We start from the raw sequence: 14,883 nt of genomic DNA, 5'->3' as shown, positions 1-14,883 counted from the left end.
ACCAAGCCAATTTCAGGAGTAGTGTGTTTAACAGCAACCATCAATATGCTTGCTTCTTACACGCAGCGGTGCTCCACCGAAGAAGGACAATTTAGATAAAATGGCACACGACCTTAAAATGTACTCAAAGTATGTTAATAGCATCAAATTGTAGCGATGCAGGAACCCCGACAGACACCGTGATGGCGAGAAAGTCTGTTTTCCTGCAGCGATTCGTTCTGTCTTCAGTCTCATAGCTTTAATAATTAATGTTACATTGACATACTGCATACTGAATGAAGGGAGGGTTATGACTCACAGAAATGTGAGGAATCCTGTGTAACAAGAGACAGGAATATGAAATTAATTCAAGTGGTGAACTTTAAAAAAAACCTATTGCAACATAAGATCTAAGTCAGTCCCTTTCCTCGTGCCCCCAAACCCCTCTCCTGATATTTAACTGCTAAACACTTGGATAGTTACACATCCCAGAGTCACTCGCCACAGTTACTTGAATGATGGATGAGAAGTTTAACGGAAATTCAGTTCAGGCTTCCTGCAAATGCAACAAACGACTCAGTGTTTGATCTTTCTTTTTTTAGGGGCACGGTGGAAGCTCGCTTTGTTTACGTCTTCGTTTTGGGAATCCTCTTCTCGGGCACCAAGGACCTGTTGCGATCCCAGATCATCACAGCAGATGCCAAACTGAAGAGCAGGGGATTATGGGAGATTTACAGTGGCTTGGTTTTGTTGGTTTCGCTGCTCTTCCGTGCTCACAACCTGCCAGTCCTCTGCTGCTGCCTGCTGATCCAGACGCTCATGGCTCAGTTTATCTGGAAGAAACTCCACTATGATGCCGCCCAGACTACCATCATGCACTACTGGTTTGGTCAGGCCTTCTTTTACTTTCAGGTAAGCTGGTTAAAGTTGATTCTTTTTAAATCAAATTATTGTGCACAGGTATCATTTGTATTCATTCTTGTAGAATCTGCATGAATTTGAATTGCTCAGACATTCAAGTCTTTATTTTGTTTTGTTGGTTTTCTTCTTTGAGACGTGTAACAGTGAAGCAATGAAGTAGCAGAGGTAGTGAAGGTGGAGGAGTTTAAATACCTGGGGTCAATCATTTAATGCAGGCAAGAGAGGTGACGAAGAGGGTGCAGGCAGGGTGGAGTGGGTGGAGCTGAGTGTCAGAGGTGATTTGTGACTAAAGCATAGCGACAAGTGAAAGGGAAGGTTTACAAGATGGTAGTGAGACCTGCTTTGATGTATGGTTTGGAGACGGTGGCACTGACAAAAATACAGGAGGTGGAGCTGGAGGTGTGAAGACTTTGGGAGTGACTGAGATGGTCAGGATTAGAAATTAGTACCAAGGGGGTGGTTTGGAGACAAAGTAAAGAGAGGCAAGGCTGAGACAGATTGGACGTGTGCAGAGGAGGGACGGTGGATATACTGGACAAAGGATGTTGTAGATGGAGCTGCCAGGCAGAAGGGAAAGAGGAAGACCTGCAGAAGAAGGACATACAGAGGGTTGATGTGACAGAGTTGGATGCTATAGACAGGGTGAAATGGAGGTAGATGATCAGCTGTGCAGACACTCACAGGGAGCAGCCGAAAGACAAAGAAGAAAAGCTCTGTTGGGAAAACATGGATTTTTGGATTAATGCGATTACTTTGTGCCTAAACATTGTTACAAACCAAGCATGTCGCCCCAGAGGCAGTGGTCTCTCCCAGCAGAACAATATGTGCCTGTTTCCTCTGGTTTAAAAATCCCTGGATCCCAGTCTAGTCAGGGATCACAAATCCTGCCAGATCCAAATTGTTCTACTGCACCATCTCATTCATTTTTCTACCTAAGGTTTTTAAAATGGGAGTTTTTTGGGATTGAATTGCTTTTGGAGCCAATAGTGTCCACTAGAAGTATTTGGCACCTCTGTGTTGGCTTTATGTTTGTTTTTTAGCCCCAGAGTTTTACACATGTGAGCCTACAGTGTAGGGCTGTTCGATATAACGATATATATCGGATGACGATAGAAAAACGTCTATCGTTTCATTTTACGCTATCGTTTGTTTCGTGGTGTCGCAAAATAAACTGTTTACGGCAATATTTTTTCATCATTTTGATGGTCACTGTAGTGGCTATATTAATTTCTTAAAGTTCTCTCTTTCTCTTATATTTAATATAACCACACTACGGACGGACAAGCGCTTGTTTTTTATGCGTTTTCGTTAGCAACAACGACGGTAAAACCATGGCGTGTCCGCTTGTTTATTTTCCACATAAACCTTTCACAATAAAGCTCAAGATCCCGTTGAGGCTTTTCAAAATAAAACGAGTCACGCGAAAGATGCAGAGTATTAACGGATGAGAAGCAAAAAAGAGCCGCCAGGTGCTAAAAAATAAACCTTAGACTCAAACATTAGAACAGGCTTTTCTTCGCAGCACGCTGTGTAATAAATACTCACAAAGAAAACGGCGGCCATTACAACTTACGTCTAAAAATGTATAGTTCCATGCATCAGTTAAAACACTCGACTCCAGGTACACGACGCCCAGCTGGAAACACTTCACGCAAGTCGAGATGCCCGAGATTCACAGAATTTACAGGAAATGTTACATTTTTGTCATTTATATCGTTATATCGACGATAGATGTCTTAATATCGGGATATGAGATTTTGGTCATATCGCACAGCCCTACTACAGTGTCCATAATGGTAGTCTGCAAGTTTGTTAGCTCAAGCATTTTTTTAAAAACATTTAAGATCACACAGAGAGCACTTGAGCAATCCTAAGCCTGAGATCTTGGCTCACAAGGATTGCTTGACCTCCTCTAAATTTGTAGTCATGTTTAATGTGAGCGCTATACTTACAAAAGAAAATAAGAAAAAGCATAATAGGTCTCCTTTAAGCGTATCATCAAACAAGTTTTCTTGAGAAACCTTACCCACCTTTCCAAATTAACTTTGACTGTTGTGCTGAGTAGTGAAATTCAGATGCGTGTGTGACGTTGTGCGAAAATCACACCTCCCAGAAATACAAAAGGAAGCACAGCGAAGAACCAAACAGTCAGCAAGTGTCTTGATTGTAAGAGACATCTAATTTAACGCCCTGTCACAGAGTGTAGCAACATTTACGGAAGCTATCGCCACTGATAAAGTGCTAGATACTGTACTGTAATAGGTGCTGTTCTGGGCAGAGGAAGTGTTTGTGTATAAATCATATTACTTTCATCCAGCTCTGCCATGAAGGCCAACTGGACCAGCCGCTTCCCGAGGATGTACGATGCCTCTTCCTCAAAGGCTGGAGAGGAAAACCTGCCTTTTGATTCGACTTCCACCTACCGCAGATATTTGATTAGCAACTGTGCATTGTTGTCAACAGCGAACCTCCACGTCGTTAACAATTTAATCACCCTCATCACCCCTCGGGTCATTAATGCTGTGATGGGCTCGGGAATAGACCGCCACCAGACAATTTTCCCATCTAAGCATCGAGGCATGTAATTACAGGCATTTGAGCAAAAACGTTCTTGGCGCAGCTGTAACCATAATGGATGTGTAAGCAGCGACGTACAGTATAAAAGTTAAGCTTGCTGACGTGAAGAATAACCAAAATTATGTCCAATTAAAATCTAATCCGTGAGTACAGTTACAGAGGTTTGGTGCGCACCGAGTCTGAACTGTAACACATTAACAGTCTAGAAACAGAGTTGCTTTGTTGTGTTTTCCAAAGATTTGTTATGATTTTTGGCAGAAAGCTTTTGTTTCTAAAGTCCTTCTCTTTTGGCATTCAAATGTTTGAAAACACAAGAGGATTATGGGAAGTATTCCAGGTAACATCAGCGGCAGACATCGCTAGCGTTACAATAAATAAGTAAAGTGATATCGTCTGTCTCGATCGTTGGGAGTGACGGATTTTTCTCTGGATTTATCGCTGTCCCCCAAAACCAGATGGTCAGCAAGGCAGCAAGGACGTTGTTTACTCTTCAAACATGAGCCAGTTTGTGCAAATGTTGCCGCATGAGCAGTGACAAGTCAGATTCAACTTAGCAAGCTTCTGTGGAAAACGTGATTCATCACAGAGCAGAACTAAAAGGTGGGCTTGAATACACAGAGCAACTTAGAGCAAATATTTTTTATTCCGGTGATCGAAACCTCGCTACTCACCACACAAACCCACTGTAAGCATTTTTAATTTTCCCCCCATGGTGAAAGTGTGCCGCCTGCTCCTCCTTCATATCGACTCCATTAAGGAACAGCATTAGTCCAGCCACACTCTCCGACACTGTCTTGTGAGAATCAATCTTGTCTATAAAAAAACACATCTTGCGGTTCTTTTTATTTTTTTTCTTAAGTGATACATTTGTTGATGGTGCCAAATGACATTTGAAAGATCGCAGCAGGATTCCAGCAAGCAGAAAATATCCATATGCAGTCTCCAACCTGCTCACTGGTATCTGCTGTTTGTTTAAAATGGAGCCAGCTGTTAGTGTTTTCCTCCTCTGTGATCGGAGATGTGCTTACAGGAGGGAGACAAATGCTGACTTGATGCTTGTTGCTGTCTGCAGACCCTCATCGCATTCGCTTTTAAGAAGAGAGACACTGTTGATATCTGGGCTTCATTTTCTTTACCTGCCACAACAAACAGTGTGCGTTTAAAATGTTATTATCACTTGTTGTGTACAGAGGGGCAGGTCAGTGGCTTGAGTTACAGGAAAAGTGTGAATGCTGTGGTGTTGGGGGGATTTTATAAATCTTAATAAGTTTGAACAGAGATTACTTTTGTTGTGTCCCTTTTTTTTTTGTAATATATAAATATATATTATTTCATTTGAACAAAGTCTTTTTGTCCTTGTAACTTTATTTTGCGCTTCCAGAAGATTGGGGCTATAAATCCTGATTGCATTGCAGTGATGATATCTTCTAAAGGCTGAGATGAAAAGAAAGTACAACAAAAGTTTTATATTTTCAGTTTACTGCAGACATATTTATCTTGTTCCAGAGAAGCTCGAAATTGGTTGCAAAGTTAAATAAGGCAGAAATCTGTGTTTTGTTTTTCTTTCTTTTTTTTCAAATAAAGAAATAAAATGTGTTTGCTGGTGCATACAGTAGTCTGAGTGCTACTAAGTCCAGCTCAGACAGAGAGCTGTGTGCGCTGCTCTGGCCAGGGACTGGAAAACAAACAACTGGGCCGCTGGGAAGTGGCCAGAAACTCACAGTAATGATGATAAAGCAAAGCACCAGTTCTTTAGAGCTGTGAAGCACTTACATCCACAGTTCTTTGTTTACTTATTTTTGTCTGTATATAATGTAAATTATTTGAAGAAGATTTCTTTGTTCACCTGCAGGGGAATTCCAACAACATAGCCACCGTCGACATTTCAGTTGGATTCGTTGGACTGGAAAGCTACATAGAAGCACCCGCCATCTTCTTAACAGCGCTCAGCACTTATGCAGGCCCGCTGCTCTGGGCGTGTCACCTCGTCTGCTACCTTAGCTCGGAGAGAGACCGGTAAGTTTCAATTTAAAACCCACTATTCATTGGTTTTTGGATTAGCGCGGTGATTAGCATTGTTGCCTCGCAGCAAGAAGGTCCTGGAGCGTGGAGTTTGCACGTTCTCCAGGAACTCTGGCTTCCTCCCACAGTCCAAGGGGATGTGGTTAGTGGGGCTAGATTAACTGGTAATTCAAAATTCTTCATAGGTGTGAGTCAAAGGAGCTTGCAAAGAAGGTGTGGATGTCTGTGTGTAAATGGTTGGCTTTGTAAACACATAAAAGAGAAAAAAAAAATTGCAAATTTTAGTGTGACTGGAGGTATGCAGATTTGGAATGAGCAGAAAAATCAGCATCTCGCTTAGAGCTTAAGACAGCTGCTACTAAAAAATGTTCACTCCTAAAACCCCCGCATCACTCAGGGTTTTAAATATTCTCAGTAGCTTTCCATTTAAAATACACCCACCTGTGTCTCTGTCTAGATGTATTGTTTTAGTATCTTTATACTGTACTTTAGGAATTTCAAGGTGCTTTTAAAGATTTATGTTAGTATCAGGATACAGAATTAAAAATGATATTTATCGTGATGTCTCGACCCCTTTTTACAAGCTCAGGATCGCTTTTGGGGATTTTACAAATCACTGGTTTATGCATAATTATGATTGTAACTGCATTTTAATTGATTTGTGTATAAACTGAAAGTGAAGTGAACTGCAGGAACCTTCCTGGTGTGAGCTGACTGTGTCCCAAGCTTAGAAAACAAATGTTATTTATGTGTCACCAATTTCCAGCAACAGTCACTAGGGCTGTTCGATATAACGAGATATATCAGATGACGATATGAAAACATCTATCATTTCATATTATACGCCATCGTTTGTTTCGTGGTGTCGCAAAATAAACTGTTTACGGCAATATTTTTTCATCATTTTGATGGTCAATGTAGAATTTCTTAAAGTTCTCTTTCTCTTATATTTAAATAACCACACTACGGACGGACAGGCGACTGTTTTTATGCGTTGTCGTTAGCAACAACGACGGTAAAACCATCGCGTGGGTCCGGTTGCTTATTTTCCACATAAACCTTTCACAATAAAGTTGAAGATCCTATTGAGATTTTTCAAAATAAACTGAATCACGTGAAAGAGTATGCAGAGCGTTTACGGACGAGAAGCTAAAAAGAGCCGTCAGGTGCTAAAAATAAACCTTAGAACAGGCGTTTCCCCGCAGCACGCCGTGTAATACTCACAAAGAAAACTGTGGCCTTTTCAACTTATGTAAAACTCGACTCCAGGTACACAACGCCCAGCTGAAAACACTTTAACCAAGTCGAGTTGCCCGAGATTCACAGAATTTACAGAAAATGTAACATTTTTATGATATATATCGTTGTCGGGACGATAAATGTCTCATATTGGGATATGAGATTTTGATTATATCGCACAGCCCTAACAGTCACGGTAATAAAGACCATAAATATTAGAGGGAAAACTCCAACAGTCCCCCTGTAAGCAGCCACTTGGCAACAGTGGGAAAGAAAAACTCCCTTTAAACAGGAGGAAACCTCCAGCATAACCAGGCTCCGCCCTTCTTAGCTTCAAAGATTGCTCGATATTGGATGTGCTCCTGGTGGCATGACCGTAAGCTGAATAGCTAAAAGAAAAGGGTAAATGGTTGAAGCATCCGGCGTCTGTGACGAGGTGGTAGTCGTTTCGATTCCATAATCCAAAGTCATGTACAGCAATTCTATACGTAAGTCCTACACGATCGAGGTTTTCACTGTCAGTTGGGTTGCATAAAAACATTGTTGTAATCACTTTTTATATAACCGAATGTTTGAAACGACGCCCAGTTTGTAATCCATTCATGAGAAAACATTTGGAACATGGTGGGTGTCACTGATGGAGGAGCACTTGCGCTCCTCGAATCGTGGTATGTCAGCCAAAGCGTTGGGCGCCGCTGCTCTGCGTTATAACCACATTCAAACATGCTCCTCTCTCTCACTGTCTTTTATGGCCACTGTGCCAGCACCGCCACACACCCGCATCGCTATTACAGTTACTTTTGACGCTTGTTTGTTTGTTTCATACTTTTTCAGCCTGTGGGTGGGACAGTGCTGGCGCGCAGAAATGCTATGTTAATTAGTTTACTCGTGGCAACGAGGAGCGTTCCTTGGAGGGTATCAAAGATGCATGTAAACAGCTTAACCTGCGTAAGACCTCCACTGGAGAGAGGCCAGTAGCTGGGCTGCTGTATGTGTGTGAAAGCAGCCAATAACTACCGCTTCCTCTCAGCGTGAGGCCTCTGCACAGCGCTGAGTGATGAGGTCTGTGGCTGGGCAGCAGCTGCCCTGCTGATAGAGCCAAAACTAAAATGCTATTTCAATGCAGACAAAAGATACTGTTTGTGTAAAAGGAGTCGTTTTAGCCTGCTTCCTATGTTATAATGCCAGCAACTAAAAAGCGGAGATATATATGCAAGTCTGCTGCCTTGAGATATAAAGAAATCTTACTTTATGTAATAAAACGTTTGAATTTTGTTGGCACAAAGAATGCATAGAAATTAGACTGTAGAGGGTGAAAATACCCATACATGATTTATATTCTTAATAATCCTTGATCCCAAATTTGAATAAGCTGTGTTTAACATTTCAGTAGTTGAGACGGTCTTTGATTAAAAAGTTCCATCCTTCTGATTTTTTTTTTTCTGCTTTCAGCGGGTAATAAGAATGAAAAATCAGCTTAACTCAACTACCTCAAAGCATTGAGACTAACTATCGTACACACCAACCTGTAAATGCTCTTTTGCACAATATGATAACTAGACTTTTTTTGCACTAACTTCTTTACTTCCCAATTTTTGCTGCTACATTAAGGAATGTTTACTGTTCCTACACTACTACCTACCAAGTTTTCCTTAGATAGTTAGATAGTTAGTTTTTGTTAATTTATGTTGCAATTTATGTTAGGTCAGTCTGGCCTCTTAGTTAGCTAGTTTAGTGTTTTCTGTTAATTTATGTTGTAAATTTATGTTATGTTGTAAATTTATGTTGCATGTAGCACCTTGGCCCTGGAGAAACGTTGTTTCGTTTCACTGTGTCCTAACTGTATATGGTTGAAGTGACAATAAAATCAACTTGACTTGACTTGACTTGATCCAGTAGTCCAGCACTGTGGTCGGTTTTGTCTCGACCTTTCGTTTAGCACTAATGTGTCATCAAAAAAGCCACGTAGTGTCCATCACAGTATTTTTGGAGAACATCTGGTCATATGTCCACGGGAATCTCACCCTAAGTGCTCTAAATAGGTCGGAAATATCAACATAAAATGATGTTATCCTGGAATCGAATATCACACAAACACACGCACAGCAGCAAAGGAAAATTACTTTATGTGCTCCAATAAAAGCATGATACCTGAGATGTCTAGTTGTAATTATTGCATTTACAGTAAGTTGAAAATAGCTCCTGAAAACGTTGCTTCTGAGAAAGCCCGTTCAAACGCAGCACCTGCATTGATCGGTTGTAAACTTGAACCTGAACTGGAGCAATGAAAGCAGGCGGTAAATTCCATTTAGATCGACGGCGTAATTGCAGCCAGTTATGGGATTTGGTGCCTGGCAGCCTCGCCATGTTTGCTGTGGTTTTATCTTCTGAATAGCCAAGTGGGCAACCCATCAATTTCATATGTAGGCTGTAATGAACGCTGCAGCCTCTGGAGGGGGTTAACACCACCCAGCTGATGGTAAACATCACACACTGCATTCCAGTGCAGGAAACTTGATCATCTTTCCTGCTTGTCATCACTCATCCACAAAAGACTTACCTCTAATAGGTGCTCAGAGGTACTCTGACTAATGGCACTAAAATAGTCTGAGTTCATTTAAAATTCACTCTGCAGCATCAGCAGCTCGACCATGAGGCTCGTACTGGAAGTCCTCAGGATCTGCTGAGTAATGACATCAAACTAAATTAGAATTTACACACAGTGTGTTTTTCTTTGTCTTAATCCACTGTAGGTTTTGTAATCTGTGAGATTTCATTCATTTAGCATAAGGCACATTCGCGCTTGGTTTATTTCTAAGGCACTTTGCAATAGTGACAAGTGTCAGTCTTCTCAGCATCTGCGTGCTCGTGAGCTTTAAGATGAAATGATTTACTGAAATAGATTGTAGTTAAAGACAAGACAAACTTCAGTAAAGTAAGTCTTAGGATGGTAAGTGTTTTTTGAAGGTTAGGTCTGATATTACGGTTAAAGTTAGAATTAGGTTAGAGTTTAACACACGCAGATAGCCAAACAGACATGCTTGTAAATATGTGTGTGGCCCTTTCCTTGCACACAGAGTGGAGCAGGCTACGCTCACAGCTTTTCTCAGAGAGCAACTTTTAGCCAAAACATGAGAACCACTTACCCCAAAATCCTCAAACTTGGCACTGAGCAACACAACCACCAAGAGTGAAGCAGATAAACATGTTAACTTGGGTAACAGCTACAGTTCTCACAGCATTAGTATAATGAGCCTTCGTTACACCCTTAGTGATTTCTGAAACTGTCAGTTTTTATAGGTATTGTTCACAGGTTTAACAGACTGTCTGTGTGTTCTCGTGACCCACCTTAGAGGTCGCCTATAAGCTCTATGAGGCAGCACACAGAAATAGACCCCAAGCTGTTTTGATATGAGCAACTCTGTGGAAGTAGGCGTTAGCAGCAAACACAAACAGAGCATGGTGGCATTCAGTTTTTTATTTTTCCCCTTTTTTTAATGCAGCTCTATATTTCTACTTCCTTACTGTGACATGACATGCACCAATTTCATTTCTCTCTATCTGAGAGACTTTGTCAGTCATAGTTTTAAAAACGAGTCCATTAGGGCAGCAAAAGCAACCAGACACATTTAAATATGTCATCCCAACCTCTTACTGTGATGTTAAAAAGCAGGAAAATGTTCATATTATTATCTATAGTGCCTGGAAATATCCATTAGAGCTTCCAGGGGAAGTTTTTAGTTCAGCGTTGACAGGCTGTGCGTACTGTAGTCTATCTAGCATGCCAGCAGTTTTGATTGAATGACAATAATGGGTGTTTTCAAGTGTCGTGATAGTTGTTTTCACTTCCAAAGAAGTGGTTTATGTCACTTTGGAGATGTTTGAAATGTGTCTGTACACACAGGGTTTCACCAGTCATCAGTCCATCACAAGCTTTGTGTGTAAAGCTTTTATCAGACTGGTGTAGCTAAAAGCATAAGAAGCACGAGCACATGGCTAATTAGCATATCATACATAATGCAGGCTACTGAAGCTGCAGTCACTCGGGCTATATTGATACACATGCTGTTTACACCAGCGCTAAATGTAATGCAAGCAAACACTCAGTTAATCTGTGTGCATGTATTCCCACTACAATGCTTGGCTAACATGCCTGTAGCTTCTTTGCAGTTCACTACAGCGATGAAGTTGCCTGCCTCTTGTTTTTATGCAATAATTACATGTCACCAAGGATATTTTAATCTTGTTACAAACCTAGTGCTTTCCAATTAAAAGTAATCAACTCCAGTCAAGAGGAGGTCACAGCAGCAACACTTTGCAGCAGTAAAGTGTGATAGTTAGTGTGTCTGAATTCAGGTACTTCCATCGTTACAGTTTCATCAAATACTCGACGTTCATGGGAAAAAGAAATGTCCTGTGCAGACGTGTGAAAACTAACTACACCCCATGATTCAGTAGCTTGTAGAACCACCTTTTGCAGCAGTAACTTAAGGTAATTGTTTCCTGTATGACTTTATCAGCCTCTGACATCACTGTGGAGGGATTCTGTGCCACTCTTCTTTACAGCCACACATTTATGCACAGCTCTCTTAAGGTCTCACCACAGCGTTTCATCAGGTCGTGGTCCGAACTTTGACTGGACCTTTGCAGCGCCTTTTCTTGTTCAGCCATTCTGGTGTAGATTTGCTGCTGTGCTTGGAGTCATTGTCCTGTTGCATGACCCACTGTGGGCCGAGCTTTAGCTGTCAGACAGATGGTCTCACATTTGACTCTAGAATACTTCGGACTCAATGACTGCAACGTCTCACAGGTACCTGCATATTTTTGTCAAAATGGGTGACTTATTGCTTATTGCTATATTAACTAGTGTTAACTTTGGTTTGTGTAGCTACACCAATAGACAGAGATGGTAGCTGCTTTGTGCAAAAAACAACTGTGAGCACTGCTTAAGAGCCAGTTTATGTCGAGCACTGTGCTTCAGTGAAGTCAAACAAGAGCTTCCTAACCTCTTGTGTTGCGTGTCTGATGTCAAGAGGACGTAACCAAAATCTACAAAACAAAGACTGAGTTTCTGAAAATGTTAGCTTCCACTAAGTAACATGATGTGGCTTTTGGAGATTTTAATAATGTTTAATCAACTGATTTCTGCCTCCACAACTGAGGAAAGCACAGTAACAATGATACACGCAAGCCTTTTATTTTCTCTTGTTATCCAATGACTCGTAAAACTTTATTGATTATCAGTATTGGTCAGTCTTTGATCCACTCGTGTGTTTCTATCTATCCATCTGCTAACCGGTCTACCTAACATGTCACCTACTCCTTTGGTTTGCCTTCCTGTCTTGTGAAAAGACTTAAAGTTCCTCCCCCTCAGCTGGGACTCTGCCTGCTGTAATGAAGAAGATCCCTCAGCTAACTGGCGCATGTGTTTCAGTGTATTACAGACCAAGTCTTTTGTGTATCTGTGCGTGTTTGGCTTTACATCATCGTCGTCTCCTAATCTCCTCACGCCATCCCATCTTGCAGGTTTTAGAGTCATTAACTTCTTTATCAGAATTTGCCAGCAATCCGCATTATTGTGCCAAGATAATTGGATCAGAGTCTTCTCCTGGGTACACGTGTAAAGGAAAAAATGCGAAATTGTGGCCTCTGCTATGAATCACTGAGCAATCTGCATTTTTACCGAGTCAACTTCATCACGACAAACATAAAGCAGCTTTGGATGACCTTGACTTGCATCAAAACTTTTCTCCATAGGAAGTTTTGACTTTAATCCACAGCACAGTCGCCTGCTTTGCTCTCTGCAGTGCATCTTCCTCTCTGATGAATCCTTTTCCTCTCCACAGGAGCCCGGTTGCAGTCGGCCATGGTTGCTACTGTTTGGCCCTGCTGAGGTCTGTGCCAGCCGCAGCCTACATAGTGCTGGTAACTGTTCTGCGCTATCATCTCTTCATATGGAGTGTCTTTTCACCCAAATTACTGTACGAATCCATGCATCTCCTGCTGACTGCAGGAGTCTGTCTCTTCTTCATCACCATGGAACAAAGCCCCAGCTCAAGTAAGTCTTAGGGAGCCAAAGACTGAAAATCCCCATAAAGGATCAGACTTGGTCTTATACTGTGTGGGACTTTCAGCCTGATCCACGCTACAGTGTACTCACCTTCACTCTCTAAGTTAAGTCTGTTCACATTATGTGAATAGATGTTTGTGAACTCTGTTGCGAAAAATACTTTGGGGATGCACTTTTAATGTATTTTTGAGAAGCATATTTAAATATTTCATTCTTTTCCAAAAAGAGAAGTGTTGAAGAGGATTAATATAAATGAGATGATGTAAAGATTTTAGAGCTTTTTTTTTACATACCTGAGGGATGAGTGTACAGTGAGCAGCAGCGGGCGCTTTGACTCCATCATTAATTGAATGACGTTGATGTTACGCTGGAGAGCTTGATGTGAATGTGCTGTGAGCGTTTGATAAGACTTGTTTTAGTCTCGACTTGCACCCTCATAGTTGTTTTCACTTATTCACGCTGAGCTTTATTGTGGTGAAAATGTACAGAGTAATGTTGCACACGAGCAAATACTAATGATTATGACTCAGTTCCATTTAGCGCTTCAGTTTCAGTCCCAGGAGCCTGATTTTTCTTTCTGAAAGTCTTGTGAATGTGATAACTTGAGAACAAAGCAACGTAGATTTTGAAATTTGATACTATAGGCGTGTTTTCTAGGAGGCTGGCAGTTGTCCGAATTGTATGAAATGTTGTGAAGGTGAATCTGAGTACAAGGGAAGCACAGTGCTTCACCTGTATGGTAGGGATCAAATACTGGAAGTTTCCTTTATTAAGTCTTTGATCATCTCCTAAGTAAAACTAAATAAGATCGACTTTATTTATTCCAAAAGTTGGAAAGTTACTGTGAAAAACATGAAAACCAACCTAGCTGTTTTTTATATTGTTAAAATAAATACCACATTCATGGGTTTTTTTTTTTCAATTCATTTTTCAATTCATTTTATATATATATATATATATATATATATATATATATATATATATATATATATATATATATATATATATATATATACACTTTCTCACAGCATGTCAAAACGCATGCTGTGAGAAAGTGTGTGTGTTGTCTCGGTTTAAAAGGTCCAACAACATTAGCAGAGGTTTGAGGGGGACGTCAATCAAGTGGAGCTCCTTTGTGCCCACTCGGTCTTGAGAAAAGAGTCTAATCAGGCAAGCGTGAGTGAAAACACCTGTGTGGGTGTAACATGGGGTGCAGAGTGGGAGTTTTCGAGCACATCGCACAATATTTCCAGTATGCTGCACTAAACCGTTAGCTGAACTGTTCTTTTCTTTCTGTTACTCTTTTTTTAACCCTTGTAAAACTGTAACCATCCAGTGTCTGGTGACATTTTGAAAGATGTGGACAAAGAAAGTTCAGACTTTGGTGTTCGATATGTTCAGATGAAATGAGCAGTTACATCTGTGGTTCTTTGCTGCATTAGCCTCCTTTACGAATTCTTATCCCAGTAAATGACCACATTCACATGAAGTTGAGCTCAGTAAAGTTAGCAAACAGGAAAGAGTTTGATGTTGTGTATAAACCTAAATAACTTTTGTTCAGCTTTAAATTCAAATTTTAGCTTTTGATAAAAGGACGAATGATGCTGTTGTTTTTTTTCCATTCAGTCTTTTTTGATTTTATATTTCACTGAAGCTTTAGATGTTCTTACTGCACAGAGGCAGCATTTGTTTGAGCTCATTGCCGTTTGTCTTTTGATTTCTACTTGCAAAATTGCGAAATTGCAGCTGGTGAAAATCCAAAACTGTGTGGCGGTTTATAAACACTGCACAACAAGTTCCAGAAAGACTGAGCTAATAATTCCTCTTCTTTTCAGTAGGGCTTTATTTCACATGATGAATTGTTCTCGTTTGGATTTCGATGCGCGACTCGTAAAATTTTGTGTCTGCCAGAGGGCCGCGGACATAAACTTTGTTTAATGTCCACTCAATCGGTTTCTTCAGTATAACTGAGAATCCCACCAAAGTAAAACTGGCATGTAAGCTGGCTTCGATCCAAAGCAATAAGAGTATGGAGCCAAGAGAGCAAACAATGTGTCCCTGTCCAAGTACTCGAT

The 14,883-nt window shown here is 40.8% G+C and overlaps 1 protein-coding gene across 1 annotated transcript in view; it reads left to right on the top strand.

Moving 5' to 3' along the window:
• The window catches only part of pigg (phosphatidylinositol glycan anchor biosynthesis class G (EMM blood group)), an 84,149-nt gene extending 71,114 nt beyond the window's left edge, over positions 1–13,035 (top strand). Inside the window, exons 11-13 of the mRNA XM_005456329.4 lie at positions 582–891; positions 5,330–5,493; positions 12,585–13,035. Coding sequence (XP_005456386.1) covers positions 582–891; positions 5,330–5,493; positions 12,585–12,807 — 697 coding nt within the window. The 3' untranslated portion in view covers positions 12,808–13,035. The remainder of the gene's footprint in view (positions 1–581; positions 892–5,329; positions 5,494–12,584) is intronic.
• Positions 13,036–14,883: the final 1,848 nt, after the last annotated feature.

The sequence above is a fragment of the Oreochromis niloticus genome, linkage group LG2 (assembly GCF_001858045.2).
Source record: "Oreochromis niloticus isolate F11D_XX linkage group LG2, O_niloticus_UMD_NMBU, whole genome shotgun sequence".
Taxonomy (NCBI): Eukaryota; Metazoa; Chordata; class Actinopteri; order Cichliformes; family Cichlidae; genus Oreochromis; species Oreochromis niloticus.
Note: the sequence above shows the minus strand (reverse complement) of the source record. Positions and strands in the feature narration are given on the sequence as shown.